Source organism: Papio anubis, chromosome 18, assembly GCF_008728515.1.
Source record: "Papio anubis isolate 15944 chromosome 18, Panubis1.0, whole genome shotgun sequence".
In the NCBI taxonomy this organism is placed as follows: Eukaryota; Metazoa; Chordata; class Mammalia; order Primates; family Cercopithecidae; genus Papio; species Papio anubis.
The window spans coordinates 53,527,262-53,545,488 of NC_044993.1; the positions used below are offsets into that span (position 1 = coordinate 53,527,262).

Genomic DNA, 18,227 nt, shown 5'->3' on the forward strand with positions numbered 1-18,227 from the left:
ATTATTCAATGCTTCAAACAAGATCATCCAAATCAGATAAACCGATGGCTATCCTAGGAGGCCGGGTGACCATGACGTCAATATCTGTCGTCTGGCAATGTCCAAAGCCTCAGCATAACGATGACATCCAAACACACACAACCAACCCTTGCCCCCAGGAGCCAGGAGACACGTACGCGATGAGGTTGAAGTAGTCCTTGTTGGATAACTGCTCCTCCAGCAGCAGCCGCAGGGAGTGCTGGATATGAATAATGTACATGGAATTGGTCGCAGAGATATCGAGCAGTACAACCACCCTGAAAGGAAACACGAGCTTTAAGAGGAGAACTGAATCTCTGAGATAATGTTAATTTTGTTCCATTTTACTATTTAAAGTTTTTTCCAGGGGAATTTTGCATGCCAAATTCATAGCTGGCCAAAATCTTCTCTGTGGTTTGAGGCCAACAGAGGTGGGCTTACAATGGTAGATTAATGGGGTCATGGAACCCCCCTTCTCTCCCAAGAGATGCTGTAATGGAATAAAGCCTCATGGTGGAGGTGGTTTAAGGGGTAGGGGCTTCATATAATGATTTTCATAGATTTACTTTAAAGAATTAGCATTCAATATTTTTATAGGTCAGAATATGAATATACATACATACATACATATATATATATATATATATTTTTTTTAGATGGTCTCTCTCTGTTGCCCAGGCTGGCGTGCAGTGGTGTGATCATGGCTCACTGAAGCCTCAACCTCCTGGGCTCAAGAAATACTCCTGCCTCAGCTTCCCAAGTTGCTGGGACCACAGGCACACATCACCATTCCTAGCTAAATTTTTTTTTTTTTTTTGTGGAGACCAGGTCTGCCCATGTTGCTCAGGCTGTTTTTGAACTCCTGGCCTCAAGTGATCCTCCTGCCTTGGCCTCTGAAAGTACTGGAAATACAGGAATGAGCCACTACACCCGCCATAGGTTGGGGTCTTTGTAGGGAAAGCAAAAACCAGGTGAGCAAGTAACATGAGGAATTAGGTATATCTGGACCTCTTGGAAAATATTTTTATCTTTTTGTTTGCTCTCTGTTTTAAGATCTCTAGCCTCATTCATTCTTTCTCTCATTTTACAACTTCAAACTTATATTCCTACCTCCTGCCCCATTCTCATTTTGAGACAGCTATGAATAGCAAAAGAAAATCCATGTGATTTACAGTCAGAAGACCTTGGTTCAAGTTCCACTTCATACCAGCTGTGTGGCCTTAGGCAAGTCACAAAACCTCTCTGATCTTTGTTTAAGTAGTTTAACTATAAACTACTTGTAAGACTCATCATAGGGTTGCTTCAAGAACAAAATTACATAATAGATGTATAGTGGCCAGGTGTGGTGACTCATGCCTGCAATCCCAACATGTTGGGAGGCTGGGGCAGAAGAAACTCTTGAGGCCAAGAGTTTGAGACCAGCCTGGGCAACATAGCGAGACCCTGTCTCTAATAATAATAATAATAATAATAATAATAGATATATAGTATTATAAAATATAATAATTTATAAATGTTAATTCATCAAACAAGGTATGGAATCATAATAATGCCCATGATAGATAACTATTGTTTCTCCCAACTCAGCATCCATTACCTCATCTGGCAACAGCATCCTGATTTTCCTTTGGGAAACACCTCTGCCTCTATCAGTCAATTTGAGTTGAGTGAAACTGAGCCCACTGCAAGCTTCAGGGATGGGCATTTGACCCTGGCCTATCAGAACATCACACCTCTGGCTGGGTGGGAGGATCCATTCATCCATGACCCATTTGCTCTGGCCAGGGAGGAGGTGTGATTTTTTTTTTTTTTTTGGAGACACAGGGACTTGCTCTGTTGCCCAGGCTGGAGTACGGTGGCACAATCATAGCCCACTGCAGCCTTGAACCCCTGGGCTCAAGCGACCCTCCTGCCCCTGCCTCAGCCTCCCAAGTAGCTGGGACTACAGGTGTACAACACCATGCCCAGCTAATTATTTTATTTTTTGTAGAGACAGGGTCTCACTATTGAGACCAGTCTGGTCTCAAACTTTTGGCCTCAAGCGATCCTCCTACTTTGGCCTCCCAAAGCGCTGGGATTGCAAAAATGCTCAGTGACACAACGATGATATTATTGACATCAATGATGGTGGTGGTGACTTTTTCCTCCCCTGGGGGTTCTGCTGAGAGATTCCCAATCCCTAATCTAAGTGATGGCTTCTGATGATACCAACAGGGAATTCATGAGTCAGATAAACGTCATGTCACACATCAGACCCACGAAGGATAAGAACCCTGCTTAGGAAAGGTACCTTTTTTCACAGACAGTGCCCCAAATTCTTCTGCTGGCCAGGGAGAGCCACTCGATTCGCCTCTCGTACATCCGCATAGCTCTGTTGAGCTGTTTCTGCAGAGGTGTGGGCCACAGTGAGCGGCTGCTCAAAGGCTGAGCAACCAAGGGGCCTGAGGGGAAGTAGGTGTACCCAGGTGGGCTTCAGGGAATGGTGTGTCAAGTCCCTGGGAATCCAGGCAGTATAATCATTCCACTAAATCATGGACAAATTCGCCACAAGACCAGGAAGGGAAGAGTCACATGGTATTTCATTGCATCAAATGGGGGAGGAAGCAGATCTTTCCCCAGAGGATTAGAGGCTTTTTTTCTTTCTTTTTTTTTTCGAAGCATTGAGGTCCCTGCTTGGGGAGGAGGTGGCCAAAGCTCCAGGGGGCCTGTAGGTGGAGCACACAGTCCCTCTTTACAAGAGGGAGTTTAGTCAATGGCTTGGTGACTCCATAGCCCAGGGAACCTTCCTCCCATCTCCGCCTCCTGCACCCCATTTTCTGACTGATTGAACCCATCACTGACCTGGTACTCATAGAGGAAGGGTGGGTCCACATGAATGTTCTTCACTGTCCCATCGTGCCATTCAAATTGTATCATTGCCTTCTGTTCTCAGGCATGGGCAGGAGGGTGAGCAGGTGAACAGAAGTACATGTAGTTTAATTTGGGCACTGGTTCTCCAAATCAGGTGCAGGAGAGGAAGAGGGCTCTGAACACATTCGAGGTTGGGTTGAACTCCCTCCCAGAATTCCACCACACACACCCCACAATACCACCACCACCAGGTCATTGCCTTGTCTGGAACTGGAAGTAGAGAGCCTTAGAGAGAGTGATCCCCTGAATGGACCATGCCTGGCAGCAAGCCTCTCAGGCTGTCTTCCTGAGAGGCTTTTCTGAACATCAGAGTCATGAAGATATGGTTGGAGGGTTTTAGTAAAAGAGAGCACAGTTGGAGACCTTAAAATATACTGGCCATAGCTTCTTAGGTTTGGAAACCTAGACAGGCCTTCACAGATGCTTTGAAAATCCAATTTGTTCATCTTGTTTTTTCATCCTCCACCAAGTCAACATATCCATCTCTCTCTCACTCCATCCATCTAGTCATTCATCCATGCACTGCTAGACCTACATGTCCCTTACTCCTCTCTCTTCCTGTCAGTGTTCCATCTTTCTGCTATCTTTCTATTCACCTATTATTCCTTCCTTTCATTTCTCCATCCTTTCACTCCTACATCCTTCCATCCTTACTTTAATTTCTACTTTCATTCTTTCATTTGTCCTTTATTCCATTTTGTCATCCATCCATCCATCCATCCATCCATCCATCCATCCATCCATTCATCCATCCACCCACCCACCCATCTATCCATCCACCTATCCATTCGTCCATTCATCCATCCATCCATCCATCCATCCATCCATCCATCCATCCATCCATCCATCCATCCATTCACGTTTCCATTCATTCATCATTCTTTTCCTTCTTCTGGCCAACCTTCCTTCCAACTACCTTCTCAGCCATCCAGTAAACATTCATTGATTTCCTACTCATACTAAACATGGGGGATAGAGAGTTAGAGAAGAGTGTTCCCTCTTTATACTTCATACTTGATGGGGATTTAAATATGTAAAAATTCATGCATTAACCCTTTATGGGAGCAATAGCAGAAGTCTGCATTAGGTACAGCAAGGACATAAAGACAGCAAGTCTGTCCTGTCTGAGTTGGGAGGAGAAAACCTTCATGGAGGAGGTGACCGTGGTACCTGATTTATCCCTCTTGCCCCATCTCCCAAGTTCAATTTTTCAGATCTTTGAAAACCAACAGCTACAGTGGATTTGATGTGCATTCTAGGGTCCTGGGTGGGAAGCCTGAATCCCTGGTGATTCTTATTGCCAGAACATTTAAGAAGGTGGGAAAAGCCACCAGGGAGCTCTCCTGCAGAGGACTGGAGAAAATGATGAATCTGAATTACCTCATGGATAGTCGATGATACTGTTTTCTGGAGAATAGGTACAAATTCCTCCACAGGAGAGAATGCGTTGGGTGCCAGGACCTGATACAGACTTAATTTCTTGGCTGAAAAAATAAATTCTGAGGTTGTAAGCACTGCCTGGGAAGCTCCAAAGCGTTCAAGCCTTTTATTTTTTTGAGACAGGGTTTTGCTCTGTCACCCAGGCTGGAATGCAGTGGCACAATCGTAACTCACTGTATCCTCAAACTCCTGGACTCAAGGTATCCTCCTGCCTCAGCCTACCTGAGTATCTGGGACTATAGGTGTATGCCACCACGCCCAGATAATTTTATTTTTTATAGAGATGGGGTCTTGCTATGTTGCCTAGGTTGGTCTCAAATCCCTGGTCTCAACTAATCCTTCCTTCTTGGCCTCCCAAAGTGCTGGGATTGCAGATGTGAGCCACTGTGCCTGGCCGGATTCAAGCCTTTTAGTCAGTCACCTGTTTCCTGGGTTCTGCCCTCTTTGGAGATTTACCTTTCAGACCATTGACCTTAAGCCACTCTGCAGAAGTCTTGTCCAAGTTTGGAAACTCAATGGTGAGAGGAGCATCATGCTTTGGGGGTTTAGGCAAGAGGCTTATGAGTAGCCCATTTGCAATCTCTGTGGAAATCTAAATTAAATGAGAAAGCCCTCATTACATAATCATATTTTAGAGCTGAAAAATCCTCAGTCTTCACCCTCCACCCAGTCAACGCAAGTGGAGCATCTTAAACACTCCATGGTAGATTAAAGGCGGTTTTGCCTTTCCCTTCCGTCATCCCCTCCCCTTCTCTGGAGATTTCTGGAATTTCCAGGGGAAGAGGCAGAAGTACCCAGCAACTCGCTTGCTCTCACAGTGGCCTATGCTCCCGGCTCCCTCCCTAACCTTACCGGGAAGATCAGCACCACGGACTCCAAAATGACAGGTCACCCCTCCATGCTCTGGAGAACTAAAAACTCCTGCAGCAAATCACTTAGTGAGCCCCGACGTGGCCACCCTGTGGCCACATTTACTAAGTAAAGAACCGAGGCTCTGAGAGGTTAAATTACATAGTGAATGTAGAAGTAAAACATAGAACAGCAAGTCTCAAACTTCAGAGATTTGAGCACTGCCTTCATGAATTTTGCTATATCTGAGTACTACTGTATTATTATATTTTAAGAATCAACATGTAACATTAAAGTTTTTTAGTTATTAATTTTCTTTAATTTTAAAAATTCAATCCCTTTCACAATTTTAGAAAGAAGATCTATGATGACCATAATGAGCTAGTTTGAAATAGATACCATTTAAAAAATATATTAATCCATGCACCACCTAAAATCATCTTGCAAACTACAAGTAGTACATGCACTTCATTTTTGGAAACTCTTGGCAAGGTTTTGGGCCTTAGACCTGGGTTCAATCCAAACTCAATCTATTTCTATCTCTGCAATCTTAGGCAAGTTATGTAACCTCTTAGCTTCGGTTTCCTCATCTATAAAAAGTAATAATATACTTAACTCAGACTGTTGTTAAGATAAAACATTTAAATAATTGAACATTGTGCCTATCTTATAACGAGCATTTAATAAATGAGAACTACTATAATTCTTTTTTTTTTTTTTTGAGATGGAGTCTTGTTCTGTCACCCAAGCTGGAGTACAGTGGCACTATCTGGGCTCAATGCAACCTCTGCCTCCTGGGTTCAAGTGATTCTCCTGAGTCAGCTTCCCACATAGCTGGGATTACAGGTGCCTGCCACCATGCCTCACTAAGTTTTGTATTTTTAGTAGAGACAGTGTTTCACCATGTTGGCCAGGCTGGTCTTGAACTCCTGACCTCGAGCAATCCACCTGCCACAGCCTCACAAAGTGCTGGGATTACAGGTGTGAGCCATCACACCTGGCCAAGAACTATTATAATTCTAATACTAATTGTTGTTATTGTATTTATACATTTTTAAAATTCTTTTTTGAGACAGGGTCTCGCTCCGTTGCCCAGGCTGGAGTGCAGTGGTGCCATTATGGCTCACTGCAGCCTCGACCTCCCAGGTTCAATCATCGTCCCACCTCAGCCTCCTGAGTAGCTGGGACTACAGGCACATGACATCGTGCCTGGCTAATTTTTTAATTTTTTGTAGAGACAGTGTTTTGCCATGTTGCACAGGCTGGTCTTGAATGCCTGGACTCAGGTGATCCTCTGGCCTTGGCCTCCCAAAGCACTGTGATTTCAGGTGTGAGCCATGGCTGAGGTGAGAATGACTCTTATCAAGACAGCCTATTGTGGATGGTTGAGGTTTTCATGATTCTCCAGACTGGGGGTAAGGGAGGGGAGTGACAAGACAGAGGGGGTGGCAGGAGCCTGCTGATCTTTCTCTGAGATAAATTTTACAGTTAGTAAATCCACCAGGATCTTTCTGGCACCATGGTGGGCCCACCCAGCCCACCCATCTCAGAGCTCTAGGGTGCAATGAAGGGTGGGCCTTGCCTTGTTTCGATTTTAGGAAGTGACGGGCACCGGCAGCTGTGCCGTCTATGAACAGGTGAGAAAGGGGAACAAGGCCAGCTGAGTGCTGCTGGGAGAAGGCCCCAGAATTGACACTCACACCACCTACCTCCTCCATGGTGCAGGTGAGCGCCTCACAGGGGCTGCTGTGCCTCAGGGCTTGCACGTGGCTGAGGAGGCTCTGGGCCTTCTGAATTTCTGCCAGGAGCTCATCCATATCCCGGCTGGTGTAGAGCTGAGGGTGGCAAGAGCAATCAGCCAGCCAGAATCACTAGGCTACCTGCAGAGGCCAACCCAGGAAGGGGCAAGCAGCCAGGCCAATGCCTAGGCAGAGGGGCAGACTCTCTCCACTAGGCCTTATAAACTGCTACCCATGTGCCAGGAAGAGCCTGCAGACATGCTGTGCTCCATTTGTGCAACTGACCTGCTGTGTTTTAAAACAATTGAAGAGTTTTGTAACTGTAAAAGTATAAAGAAACACTTTACATGCACTAGGATGGCTATAATAATAATAATTATTTATTTATTTTATTATTATTTTTAGAGAAAGGGTCTTTTTCTGTCACTCAGGCTGAAGTGCGGTGGTGCAATCATTGGTCACTGCAGCCTTGAACTCCTGGGCTCAAGTGATCCTCCTGTGTCAGCCTCCTGAGTAGCTGTGACTACAGCCATGTGCTACCACGCCAGGCGAATTTTTAAATTTTTTTGTAGAGATGGGCTGTCACTATATTGCCTAGGCTAGTCTCAAACTCCTGGCCTCAAATGATCCTCCTGTCTCGGCCTTCCAAAGCACTAGGATTACAGACATGAGCCACCATGCCTGGTCAAGTCACAGGCTTTAAGATAAAATATTCCTCAAACCAGTCAGTTTCAGTCATTTACTTTACCTTTCTAACCTCTGTAGTCTGAGTTACCTACAGACAGAGTCCAGATGATGAGGTATCAAGATAGGGTGCTGCCTGAGTTTGGCTCCCTGCTATGACAAGCAGGGACCTTGTGACCTTTGAATTCACTTGTGAGATGCAAACACTCATTTACTCATGGTTATTAATGGTAGGCAAGACACAGCCTGGGAGCGACCAGATGATTGCATTCTTAATCTTCCAAATGGACCTACACACATGTTTGCTAATCGTTGCCTCCCTTGTGAACACAGGGTGGCTGATGTCTAGTTATTAACTGGGACAAGGACAGTAATGGATGGATCGGTACAGAATGGATTGCTCATTTTGCTCTGCAGTGGGTCCCCTGCAGTAGCAGGAGTTGATCTAGGAGAGAAAATCAAGGCAATTCAGACTCAGTGCTTTGCGGGGAGCAGAGCTAGGCTGGGCCTATATTAACGGCAACTGGAGAGTGATTGAGGATTCTGCAGGCAGGGTTTTAAAAGGCCTCTGGGCTCCCAGGCATGCAATCAATGCATCATACAGGCTGACCAAAGCATCTCCTGTGACTTCAGGTTGTCCCTGTTCTTCCCACATATTCATTCTAACCCGATTTTACCTGTGTAACCTCATTGAATACAGGTGGGGGACAGGGAGAAAAGGAGAAACAAGTGTATAGTGTGGTCCTGGCCCAGACCTCCTGGGTACAACCTTGGAGGCAGACAAGGAGAGAAGAAGAGGGGCCATGTGTTGGCAGAAGGGCTTACCTCCATCTTTGGGCTGTAGCAGTGGTAGTAGCCCCTAACAGCTTCTGCAAGGTTCTTCAGGACAGCCTGCAGGGATGAGGCCAGGGTCAGCCCTCACTAGGGCAATACCAATACTCCAGTAAGCCTTCTCCTTGACTGAACCTCCCAATTATCTGAAGCTTCCCATTTTACCAAAGGGAGAACCAGGCACAAGGACAGATGCATTCTCATCCACACTCGGGGGCCTGTCCAAGCATGAGGCCTCAAAGGCCAGCCCAACTGACTACCACCAAAGCCAGGGGACACCTCAGAGAATCTCGGGCACTCACAGGGGGCATCTGATCATCGCAGCTGTAGGTGATGAAGTGGATGATGAGGTCTCTTCCCATGGTGGACTGCTGGATGTAGTCGGACAGGATTTCAGAAGGCTGATCTGGGCTGGGGAGAAGGCAGAAAAGTGGACACCCCAGGTCAGATCACTTTGAGAACATTTCAGAGCACAATGGTAATTCCCAAGGAACATCTACCCATTCTTAACTGGCCACCTGTGTCCCAGGTCACCTATGCGGGATGCAGGGCTAGGTGGACTGCAGGCCTGGCTGCCCTGCCTCCTCTGCAGACGGGTCGCCTGTGACTACAGTCCTTCCCTCATGTGTGTGTGTGAAGAGTCATGGTTGATGATCTTTTCTTTCTTTCCTTCTTTCTTTTCTTTCTCTCTCTTCCTTCTTTCCTTCCTTTTCTTTCTTTTGTTTTCCTTCTTTCTTCTTTCTTTTTCTTTCTTTTTTCTTTTCATTTCTTTTTCTCTTTCTCTCTCTTCCTTCTTTCCTTCCTTCCTTTTTTCTCTCTCTTCCTTCTTTCCTTCCTTTCTCTTTTCTTTCTTTCATTCTGTTTCTTTGTCTTTCTCTCTTTCTTTCCTTTCTTTCTCTCTCTCTTTCTTTCTCTCTCTTTCTGCCTGTGACTGCGATCTTTCCCTCATGTATGTGTGAAGAGCCATGATTGATGATCTTTTCTTTCTTTCTTTCCTTCTTTCCTTCTCTCTCTCCCTCCCTCTCTCCCTCTCTCTCCCTCCCTTTCCCTCCCTTTCCTTCCTTCCCCTTCCTTCCCCTCCCTCCCTCCCTTCCTCCTTCCTTCCTTCCTTCCTCCCTTCCTTCCTTCCTCCCTCCCTCCCTTCCTCCCTTCCTCCCTTCCTCCCTCCCCTCCCCTCCCCCTTCCCTCCTCTTCCCTTCCCTTCCCTGGGTCTCACTCTGCTACCCAGGTTACAATGCAGTGGAACAATCATAGCTTACTGCAGCCTTAAACTCCTGGGCTCAAGCAATCCTCCTGCCTCAGCCTCCCAAGTAGCTGAGACTACAGGTGCACACAACCATGACCAGCTAATTTTTATCTTTTTTTTAGAGATAGGTTCTCACTGTGTTGCCCAGACTGGTCACAAACTCCTGGCTTCAAGCAGTCCTCCTGTCTCGGCCTCCCAAAGTGCTGGGATTACAGTCATGAGCCACTGTGAACGGCCCATCTTTTCTCAAACAGTGGTTTGGTTCTTCAGTTCCTTTTGTGTAGTATATCAACTGCTTAGGAAAGAAGACCTACCAGCTTCTCATGATGACCACCAGGGAATCCAGCCCCTTGAGAGTGAAGATCTTCTTCAGAGCTTGTAGCAGGTTGCTGCCTCCATCAGGCTGCAGTGTCTTTACCCAGAGCTTAAGTTCCTGGAGGCTGGGGAGAGACAACAATGGCAACCTAATTATAAGACTGTTTGTATTTAATTTCATTTTAATTTCTTTTTAGAGATAAGGTCTGGCTATGTCACCCAGGCTGAAGTGCAGTGGTGCAATCATAACTCACTGTAACCTCGAACTCCTGGGCCCAGGCGATCCTCCTGCCTCAGCCTCCCAAGTAGCTGGGACTGCAGGTGTGTGGCATCCTGCCCGGCTAATTTTTATATTTTATGTAGAGGGCTGGGCATAGTGGCTCATGCCTGTAATCTCAGCACTTTTGGGGGCCAAGGTGGGTGGATCACTTGAGGTCAGGAATTCAAGACCAGCCTGGCCAACATGGTGAATCCCATCTCTACTAAAAATACAAAAAAAATTAGCCAGCTGTGGTGGCACATGCCTGTAATCCCAGCTACTTGGGAGGGTGAGCAGGAGAACTGCTTGAACTCCAGAGGTGGAAGGTTGCAGTGAACTGAGATTGTGCCACTCTCACTGCACTCCAGCCTGGGCAACAGAGTGAGACTCTATCTCAAAAAAAAAAAAAAAATTATGGAGAGATGGGGGTCTCACTGTGTTGCCCAGGCTGGTCTTGAACTCTTGGCCTCAAGAGGTCCCCCTCCCTAGCTTCCCAAACAGCTAGGATTATAGGTGTGAGACCCTACACCTGGCCTGTAGTATTAGGTACCAGGCCCAGGACAAATATTAGCTCATTTAAACCTAATGATAACTTGTTGAGGAGGTACCTTTATTCCCATTTTGCAGATGAGGAAACTGAGTTAGGACTTGCCCAAGGTGATAATGTAAGCAACTGTTACAACTGAGATTTCAAACCAGGTCTGACTCTAAGATCTGAGCTTTTAGAAATTGTGCTATGTGAGGGTCTGGGGCTGAGTTCCTTCTTCCCCATACCTACTCTCTTGGGAGCCAGCCCTCAACAGGAGGCATGGAGTTAATTCCGCGACCCTAAGAAGGCTCTAAGAGAAAGCATTATGGCTGTGTGGCTTATGTCCCACGTGGGTTGGGGTATACACCACTGGTGAGAAGAAAAATAACTTGATTCTTTCTTGGCTAAAACTTTGCACAACACTAGTGAAAGAGGTCTATTCTTTCTACTTCAAAAAATCAAAAATCTGAAAGAGAAAATCTCAGTGTGGTGCTAATAAGTTCATCTTTCATGATCATAACTGTCAAGTCTCCTTTTTGAACAGCAAGAACAAGTCCCAGGTCTAGCGCCTTCTCTAGCCAATAGATTTAAGCTGGAATTTAAAACCATTGTTTTTCTCTCATTGTATTTATTTATATGGCTGCTTTTTTTTTTTTTTTCTCAAAGCCATTAAAGAAAGATATATGGTTGCTTTCTAATTATAGAAATATAATTACATGATTATAGAAGTATAACCATGCAAGTGATATGAACTTCTCAGTTATGGTATTGATAGAAAGTTTCCTTCAGGCCAGGAGCAGTGACTCATGCCTGCAATCCCAGCACTCTGGGAGGCTGAGGAGGGAGGACCACTTGAGGCCAGGAGTTCAAAACCAGTCTGATCAACATAGCCAGACCCCATCTCTACAAAAAAGGAAAAATTTAAAAAATTAGTTGGGCACACCCTTGTTGTCCTAGCTACTGGGGAGGCTGAGGCTGGATGATCATTTGAGCTCAGGAGATAAGATGGCAGTAAGCTATGATTGTACCACTGCACTCCAGACGTGACAGAGCAAGACTTTGTCTCAAAACAAAACGAAACAAAACAAAAAAAACAAGTTTCTTTCAATAAAAAATAAATAGAATTGAAGTAAAGAAAAATCAACAATAGTACACATGGTAGGCCGGGCACAGTGGCTCACACCTGTAATCCCAGCACTTTGGGAGGCCAAGGAGGGCGGATCACTTGAGGTCAGAGTCCGAGACCAGCCTGGCCAACATGGTGAAACCTCGTTGCTACCAAAAATCCAAAAAAAAAAAAAAAAAAAAAAAAATTAGCAGGGCATGGTGGAGCACACTTGTAATCTCAGCTATTTGGGAGGCTGAGGCAGGATAGTTGCTTGAACCCAGGAAACGGATGTTGTGGTGAGCCAAGATCGCACCACTGCATTCCAGCCTGGGTGACAGAGTGAGACTCCATCTCAAAAATAAAATAAAATAAAATAAAATAAAATAAAATAAAGTAAAGTAAAATAAAATAAAATAAAACAAAACAATAGTACACATGGTAAAGATATGACATAGGGATATGACAAGAGAATTCTAGGAGTTCCTGAAGATGCAGAACTTTTGGCTGCCATCCATTAACAACCCAGGGGTCACTGCTCCACCTAAAGTGGAAATCAGAGTACAAAATGCTCTCGTTCATTGAGTACCTGGCACTAGCCCGGTGCTTTGTTTTCATTTCATCTCCATAACAGTCCTGTGAAGAGTGGATAGGATTGGCCTTGTTTTGCAAATGAGAGAGTTAAGGGACTTGTCAAGAACACGCAGTGACTGTTGGGGTTGGGATTCAAAGCCAGAGGGCCAGAAGTGCGCAATTCTCTATCTAGAAGGGCTCTTCTTTACAGCTAGTGCTGGCGAGGGGGCCTCCCTCCTAGAAATCTAAGCACATGCTTTTTTTTTTTAACTTTTAAATTTTTTTTGGAGACAGGGTCTCTCTCTGTCACCCAGGCTGGAGTACAGTGGCACAACCATAGCTCACTGCAGCCTCGACCTCCCTCCCAGTCTCAATCAAACCTCCCACCTCAGCCTCCCGAGTAGTTGGGACTATAGGCACATGCCATCACACCCGGCTAATTTTTAAATTTTTGTAGAGATGGGGTCTCACTGGGTTGCTCAGACTGGTCTCAAACTCCTGAGCTCAAGCGATCCTCCCACCTTGGCCTCCCAAAGTGCTGGGATTATAGGCATGAGCAACTGGCCCTGGCCAAAGCACGTGCGTTTTCCTGGGATCTGGAATCCAATCCTGGCTTTGCCGCATTGGGCATCTTCCCTAAGCTGAGTCTGCATTTTCTCATCTGCAAAATGAGGATAATAATCCTATTCCATGGGGTGGCTATATACACTAAATACAATCATCCATGCAAAGTACCTACCTAGTATGGCAACCAACACATGGTGGGTGACTGAGGACATTCCTTTCATGGAAAAGAAATTTCTACTCACCGGATAAATAGAAATTCTTACATACCTCCCTCCTATCCCTCAAAAAAACCCCAGGCTAGAAACCCCCAACTAAAGGACATCCATGCAGTAGAGTACTATGTAGCCATTAAAACAAATGAGGTAGATTTGTATACATTGACAGAGAAAGAGATTCAAGACCAGCTAGAAAGCCAAAGTACAGAGCAGTGTTATATAGGTCCTGTTTATGTCAAAATAAGAAGGTAAACACATAGATGCATGTGTGTGCAAATATTATTTGTGGAAGTGATATAAGGAACTATTTTGGGCCAGGCACAGTGTCTCACATCCGTAGTCCCAGCACTTTGGGAGGCCAAGACTGGAAGAGCACTTGAGGCCAGGAGGTCAGGACCAGCCTGGACGACATCGCAAGATCCCATCTTTACAAAAATAAACAAAGTGGCTGGGTGTGGTGGCTCATGCCTGTAATCCCAACACTTTGGGAGGTCAAGGTGACAGATCACTTGAGGTCAGGAGTTCGAGACCAGCCTGGCCAACATGGTGAAATCCTGTCTCTGCCAAAAAATGCAAAAGTTAGCTGGGCATGGTAGTGCATGCCTGTAGTCCCAGCTACTTGGGAGGCTGAGGCACGAGAATCACTTGAACCCATGGGGTGGAGGTTGCAGTGAGCCAAGATTATACCACTGTACTCCAGCCTAGGCAACAGAGACCCTGTCTAAATAAACAAATAAAAAGGTAGCAGGGTGTGGTGGCACATGCCTGTAGTCCCAACTACTCAGGAGGCTGAGGTGAGAGGATTGCTTAAGCCCAGGAGGTCAAAGCTGCAATGAGCTATGATTGCGCCACTGCACTCCAGGTTGGGAGACGCAATGAGATCCTGTCTTGAAAAAAAAAAAAAAAAAAGAGGGGGACTCATTTGCTATTATTTATCATCCTTTCATACTGTTGGAATTTTAAAAAACATGTATGTCTTATTTTCACAATAATAAAACTATCTTTGCTAGTTTGCTGGATAAAAACGGTGTCTTGTGGTCACCTTCTCTGTCGGTTTATGAACTGCTGCATGGCCATCTTTCCAAAAATTGTTTCTGCTTTTGTGAGTTGTCTCTTTGTACTCACTTATCTAGTAGTGGCATGGGGTTTGCAGTTGAATTATTCAATAAAGACTCTGCTGGTTAGGGAGGAAAATGAAAAAGTCAATATCACCATCAGGCAAGAAAGCCACTCACACAGAGGCGCTGACTTCCATGGGGTCCGGCCAGAGGGACCTGGCGTTGGTGCCAAAGGACAGGACAAATAGCTTCTCCTTGTGGCTCAGCTGCTCATCGATGAGGCTCTGTTGGACAAAAGGACGTCACTGGCTCCCATAGCCAGGGGAATGTGGAGCCTGACTTTGCCTCTCTCGCCTTAGCCGGCCCCTCTGGGCTGGGTCTGAGCTGTGCTGAAATATGGTTGCTTGAGGCTGGACTTAGCAGCCAGCCCCAAGCCAACATTTGCTTCCCACCTGCCGGGCCTCCTGTGGGTGGGATGAGCATCTGGGCTGCCATCTCAGTGTGCTATGGTTGGCCCCTTGGCACTTACCTGTGGCACCCGGAGAGGGAGGACAGAGGTCGGGGCAGTGGTTTCTCTCTAAGGCATGTGAGCTGGAGATGGAGCTGGTGAGTATCCATAACTTCTCCCTCTTCTTCCTGGCCAGCTAGAAATTCCACCTGTTTGCCACCCCATGAGCTCTGCTCTGGCTAATAGTAGACCACTCCACCTGAGGGATCTTTGGAAACTCTGTCCTGAGGACTTGTCATGAAGGGGGAGACTGCTCTGCAACCTGTCCCCTGACATCCACTGAGACCAGGAACAGGGAACAAGTCTGGAGGACAGCCCCACACTGAGCCTCATAAAGGCTCTGCAGGACCTGTACAAAATACAACGGGCTGTTGCTGCCATGGTACCCATAAGAAAATAGCCTGTCCACACCACATCAGGCTGCAGAGGCTTTTCTCCAGGCTAGACTTCTCACTGCACACTTATGAGAAGACTTCTCACAGAGCACTTCACTTGTACAAGCTCCTTTTACCCTTATGGCAACCCTAGGTAGTCACTGTTATTATCCCCATTTTATAGAGGAGGTAAGTAAGACACAGAGAGATTAGTTAACGTGGTCACATGGCCTGGAATTGGTGGAGGTGGCTGGGATTTGACTCCAGCCATCTGACTCTAGTTCTTAGCTTCTCTGCTATGGAGGTGAGTTGGGGATGGAGCAACGGGCAACACCAGCCTGTTCACTGCTCTCAAGCTAGAGCTGGTGAGTATCCAATGGGAACCGTAACTTCAAAGAAACCAGAATAGCTCCTCCATCCAGAAAGGGCCAGAAGCCCTGTGCTGTGCTATGCTATGCTATGCAGGAGTCTTCACATCCTCTTTCCAGGGAAACATGGGAGCTCTTGAGTCAAAGTCTAGTTGGCAGGTACTGTCGTGGTGAGAATACTGGAAGTTCACACTACAACCGAAAATGACTCTGTGGTTGGGTTTTGTAGAATTCAACATAGTTCTCTAACCATAGGTGCTAATTAAGTATGAACTTTTCTTTATAAGACACCCTATTTTGCATTTGCTATAAACAAGCTAGTCAGCAAGCTCAGAAAGGAAAGGCTGGGGGTGGTGGGTGGTTCCAGGTGTTTCAGTGCGCCAGACAGACTTACCATGAGGTCCTTTTGGAACTCCTCTTTCTGAGGGCCACTGCTGACGGCTGACACATCTATGAGGATGCTGACTCTGGCCCCTTTGATGAGGCCAAATGCCTAAAACCAAAGAGGGCATTTGGAAACAGCCAGTACAAGTCTGTGTGTCTCCTACACTGAGCTGCTCTGTGCGATGCAGTGATGCGAACACTTCCCTCACCCCTAACAAGAAGCAGCAGACAGAAACCCCATTTTACAAGGGAAAAGCAAAACCCAATATCATGACTTCAACTCTGGGCATGACTGCTCTTATTTTGTGGCAGCCTCTTCTTTATAAGTTTTTTCCCCTTATATTTATTGTCTAATCTTATGAAGTAATACATGGTCATTGTAGAAAATCTGGAGACTGTAGAAAAGCACCCTTTGTTTGAAGATATAAAATTTGATGGCTATTTATATTAGCTTATCTGATTTAATTTCTCTATATCCTTATTTATTTTTTGCCTACTCTACCGATCAAAGGCAGATGTGTTAGGTTCACCAGCTGCAATGGTATCTCTGTGAGTTTCTAATTATGTTTCTTGTTTCTTCTTTTTGAAATGGGGGTCTTGCTATATTGTCAAGGTTGGTCTTGAACTCCTGGGCTCAAGCAACCATGTGCCACCATATCCAAGTTTCTAATTATGTTTCTAAATGGTATTATTACTCTACAGTTATTACTCCTTGACTTATGATGGGGCCACGTCCTGATAAACCCATCGTAAGTGGAAAAATCATAAGTCGAACCATTCTAAGTCAAGGACTGTCTGTATTACTTGTCGATGCTGTTTGACTCTGCACATAAATGTTCATCTTGTTAAAGCTGCATTGTGGATTGGAACTTTCATTCATATGAAATTGATAGTTCTCTAGGGGCAGTAGGTTCCATTCGGTGTTTTTCCTTAAATCCTACTTTATTGGATATCTAATTTTCCTGTTGAATTCACTCTTCTGCTCTCAGAGAGTATTTTATATCTTCTCTTACACCTGCAGCACTCCCTTTCTGTACTCTCCCAGCAAGTGATTTTGCCTCCAATTTTGCTGAGAAAACAGAAACAAATTGGAGAGAATTAAAAAAAAAAATCTTTCCATGCAGAGTCTACTGACCTACCAGCCCATAGCCCTACACACTTCACCTTTTTCCAGTTAAAATGCATCTAAGGCCAACCAGCAACGGTCTAGGCTAACCTTTGACTTGCATCACTGAATCTTCTCTTGCTAAATAGGAACTCTGCTTCTGTGATCATCCCTTCTCCTGGATCATCCATTCCTATTGATTGTACAACTTCCATCATCATACGAACAGGTTTAATATCGCCCATCTTAAAAAAGATATAGACCTCTCAGGATGCCACCTCTTTCTCCTGCTGCTGTTTCATTTTTCGGCTCTCCATCTTAGCCACACTCACCTTCCTATTCCTCTGAAACCACATTTGTGAAGGTGATCAATGACCTTTGTCTTGCCAAGCCCAAGGGTTAAATCCAAATTCTCAACTTTCTCGAACTCTGAGTAGCATACAGCACAGTTTGACTGTGTCAAGAGTTTAACAAGTTAAAACACTTTGTACATGTGCCTTCCAGGACACCACATTTTCCCACTTTCCCCTCTATTCACTGTCCAGATTTTCTTAATTTCCTTTTCTAGAGAGCCCCTACTCCTTGTTCCAAAGTCACAATACTGGCGTGCCCTAGGAACTTGCTTCTGAGGGTGTGGGTCATGGGCCGACAGCATCACCATCCCTCAACTTGTTAGAAATGCAGAGTCTCAGGTCCCACTCCAGGCTTACCTAATTAGAGTCTTTATTTTAACAAGGGCTTCCAGGTGCGCAGTGGCACAACCATAGCTCACTGCAGCCAGGAACTCCTGGGCTCAAGTGATCCTCCTGCCTCAATCTCTTAAGTAAGCTGGGACTATAGGTGTGCGCCACCACACCTGGCTATTTGGTTTTTTAATTTTTTTGTAGAGATAGGGTCTTACTGCATTGCCCAGGCTAGTCTTGAACTCCCGGCCTCAAGTGACCCTCCAGCCTCGGCCTCCCAAAGTGCTGAGATTGCAGCCATGAGCCATCAAGCCTGGCCACTCTCTTCTTTATCTACCCCAGGGTTTGCCAGCTTTGGCACTACTGACATTTGGCACTATTGACATTTGGGCTGGATAATTATCTTTTGTAGGGAGCTGTCCTGTGCATTACAGGATGGTGAGCAGCATCCCTGGCTGCTGATAAAC

General features: G+C 45.6%; 1 protein-coding gene across 1 annotated transcript in view; it reads right to left on the reverse strand.

Annotated features, from left to right (window-relative positions):
* The window catches only part of VWA3A (von Willebrand factor A domain containing 3A), a 142,667-nt gene that overhangs the window by 29,842 nt on the left and 94,598 nt on the right, over nucleotides 1–18,227 (reverse strand). Inside the window, 11 exon segments of the mRNA XM_031658403.1 lie at nucleotides 177–296; nucleotides 2,309–2,403; nucleotides 2,860–2,940; nucleotides 4,309–4,412; nucleotides 4,825–4,960; nucleotides 6,927–7,052; nucleotides 8,466–8,531; nucleotides 8,774–8,882; nucleotides 10,032–10,157; nucleotides 14,516–14,622; nucleotides 15,983–16,081. Of these exon segments, the coding sequence (XP_031514263.1) occupies nucleotides 177–296; nucleotides 2,309–2,403; nucleotides 2,860–2,940; nucleotides 4,309–4,412; nucleotides 4,825–4,960; nucleotides 6,927–7,052; nucleotides 8,466–8,531; nucleotides 8,774–8,882; nucleotides 10,032–10,157; nucleotides 14,516–14,622; nucleotides 15,983–16,081 (1,169 nt within the window).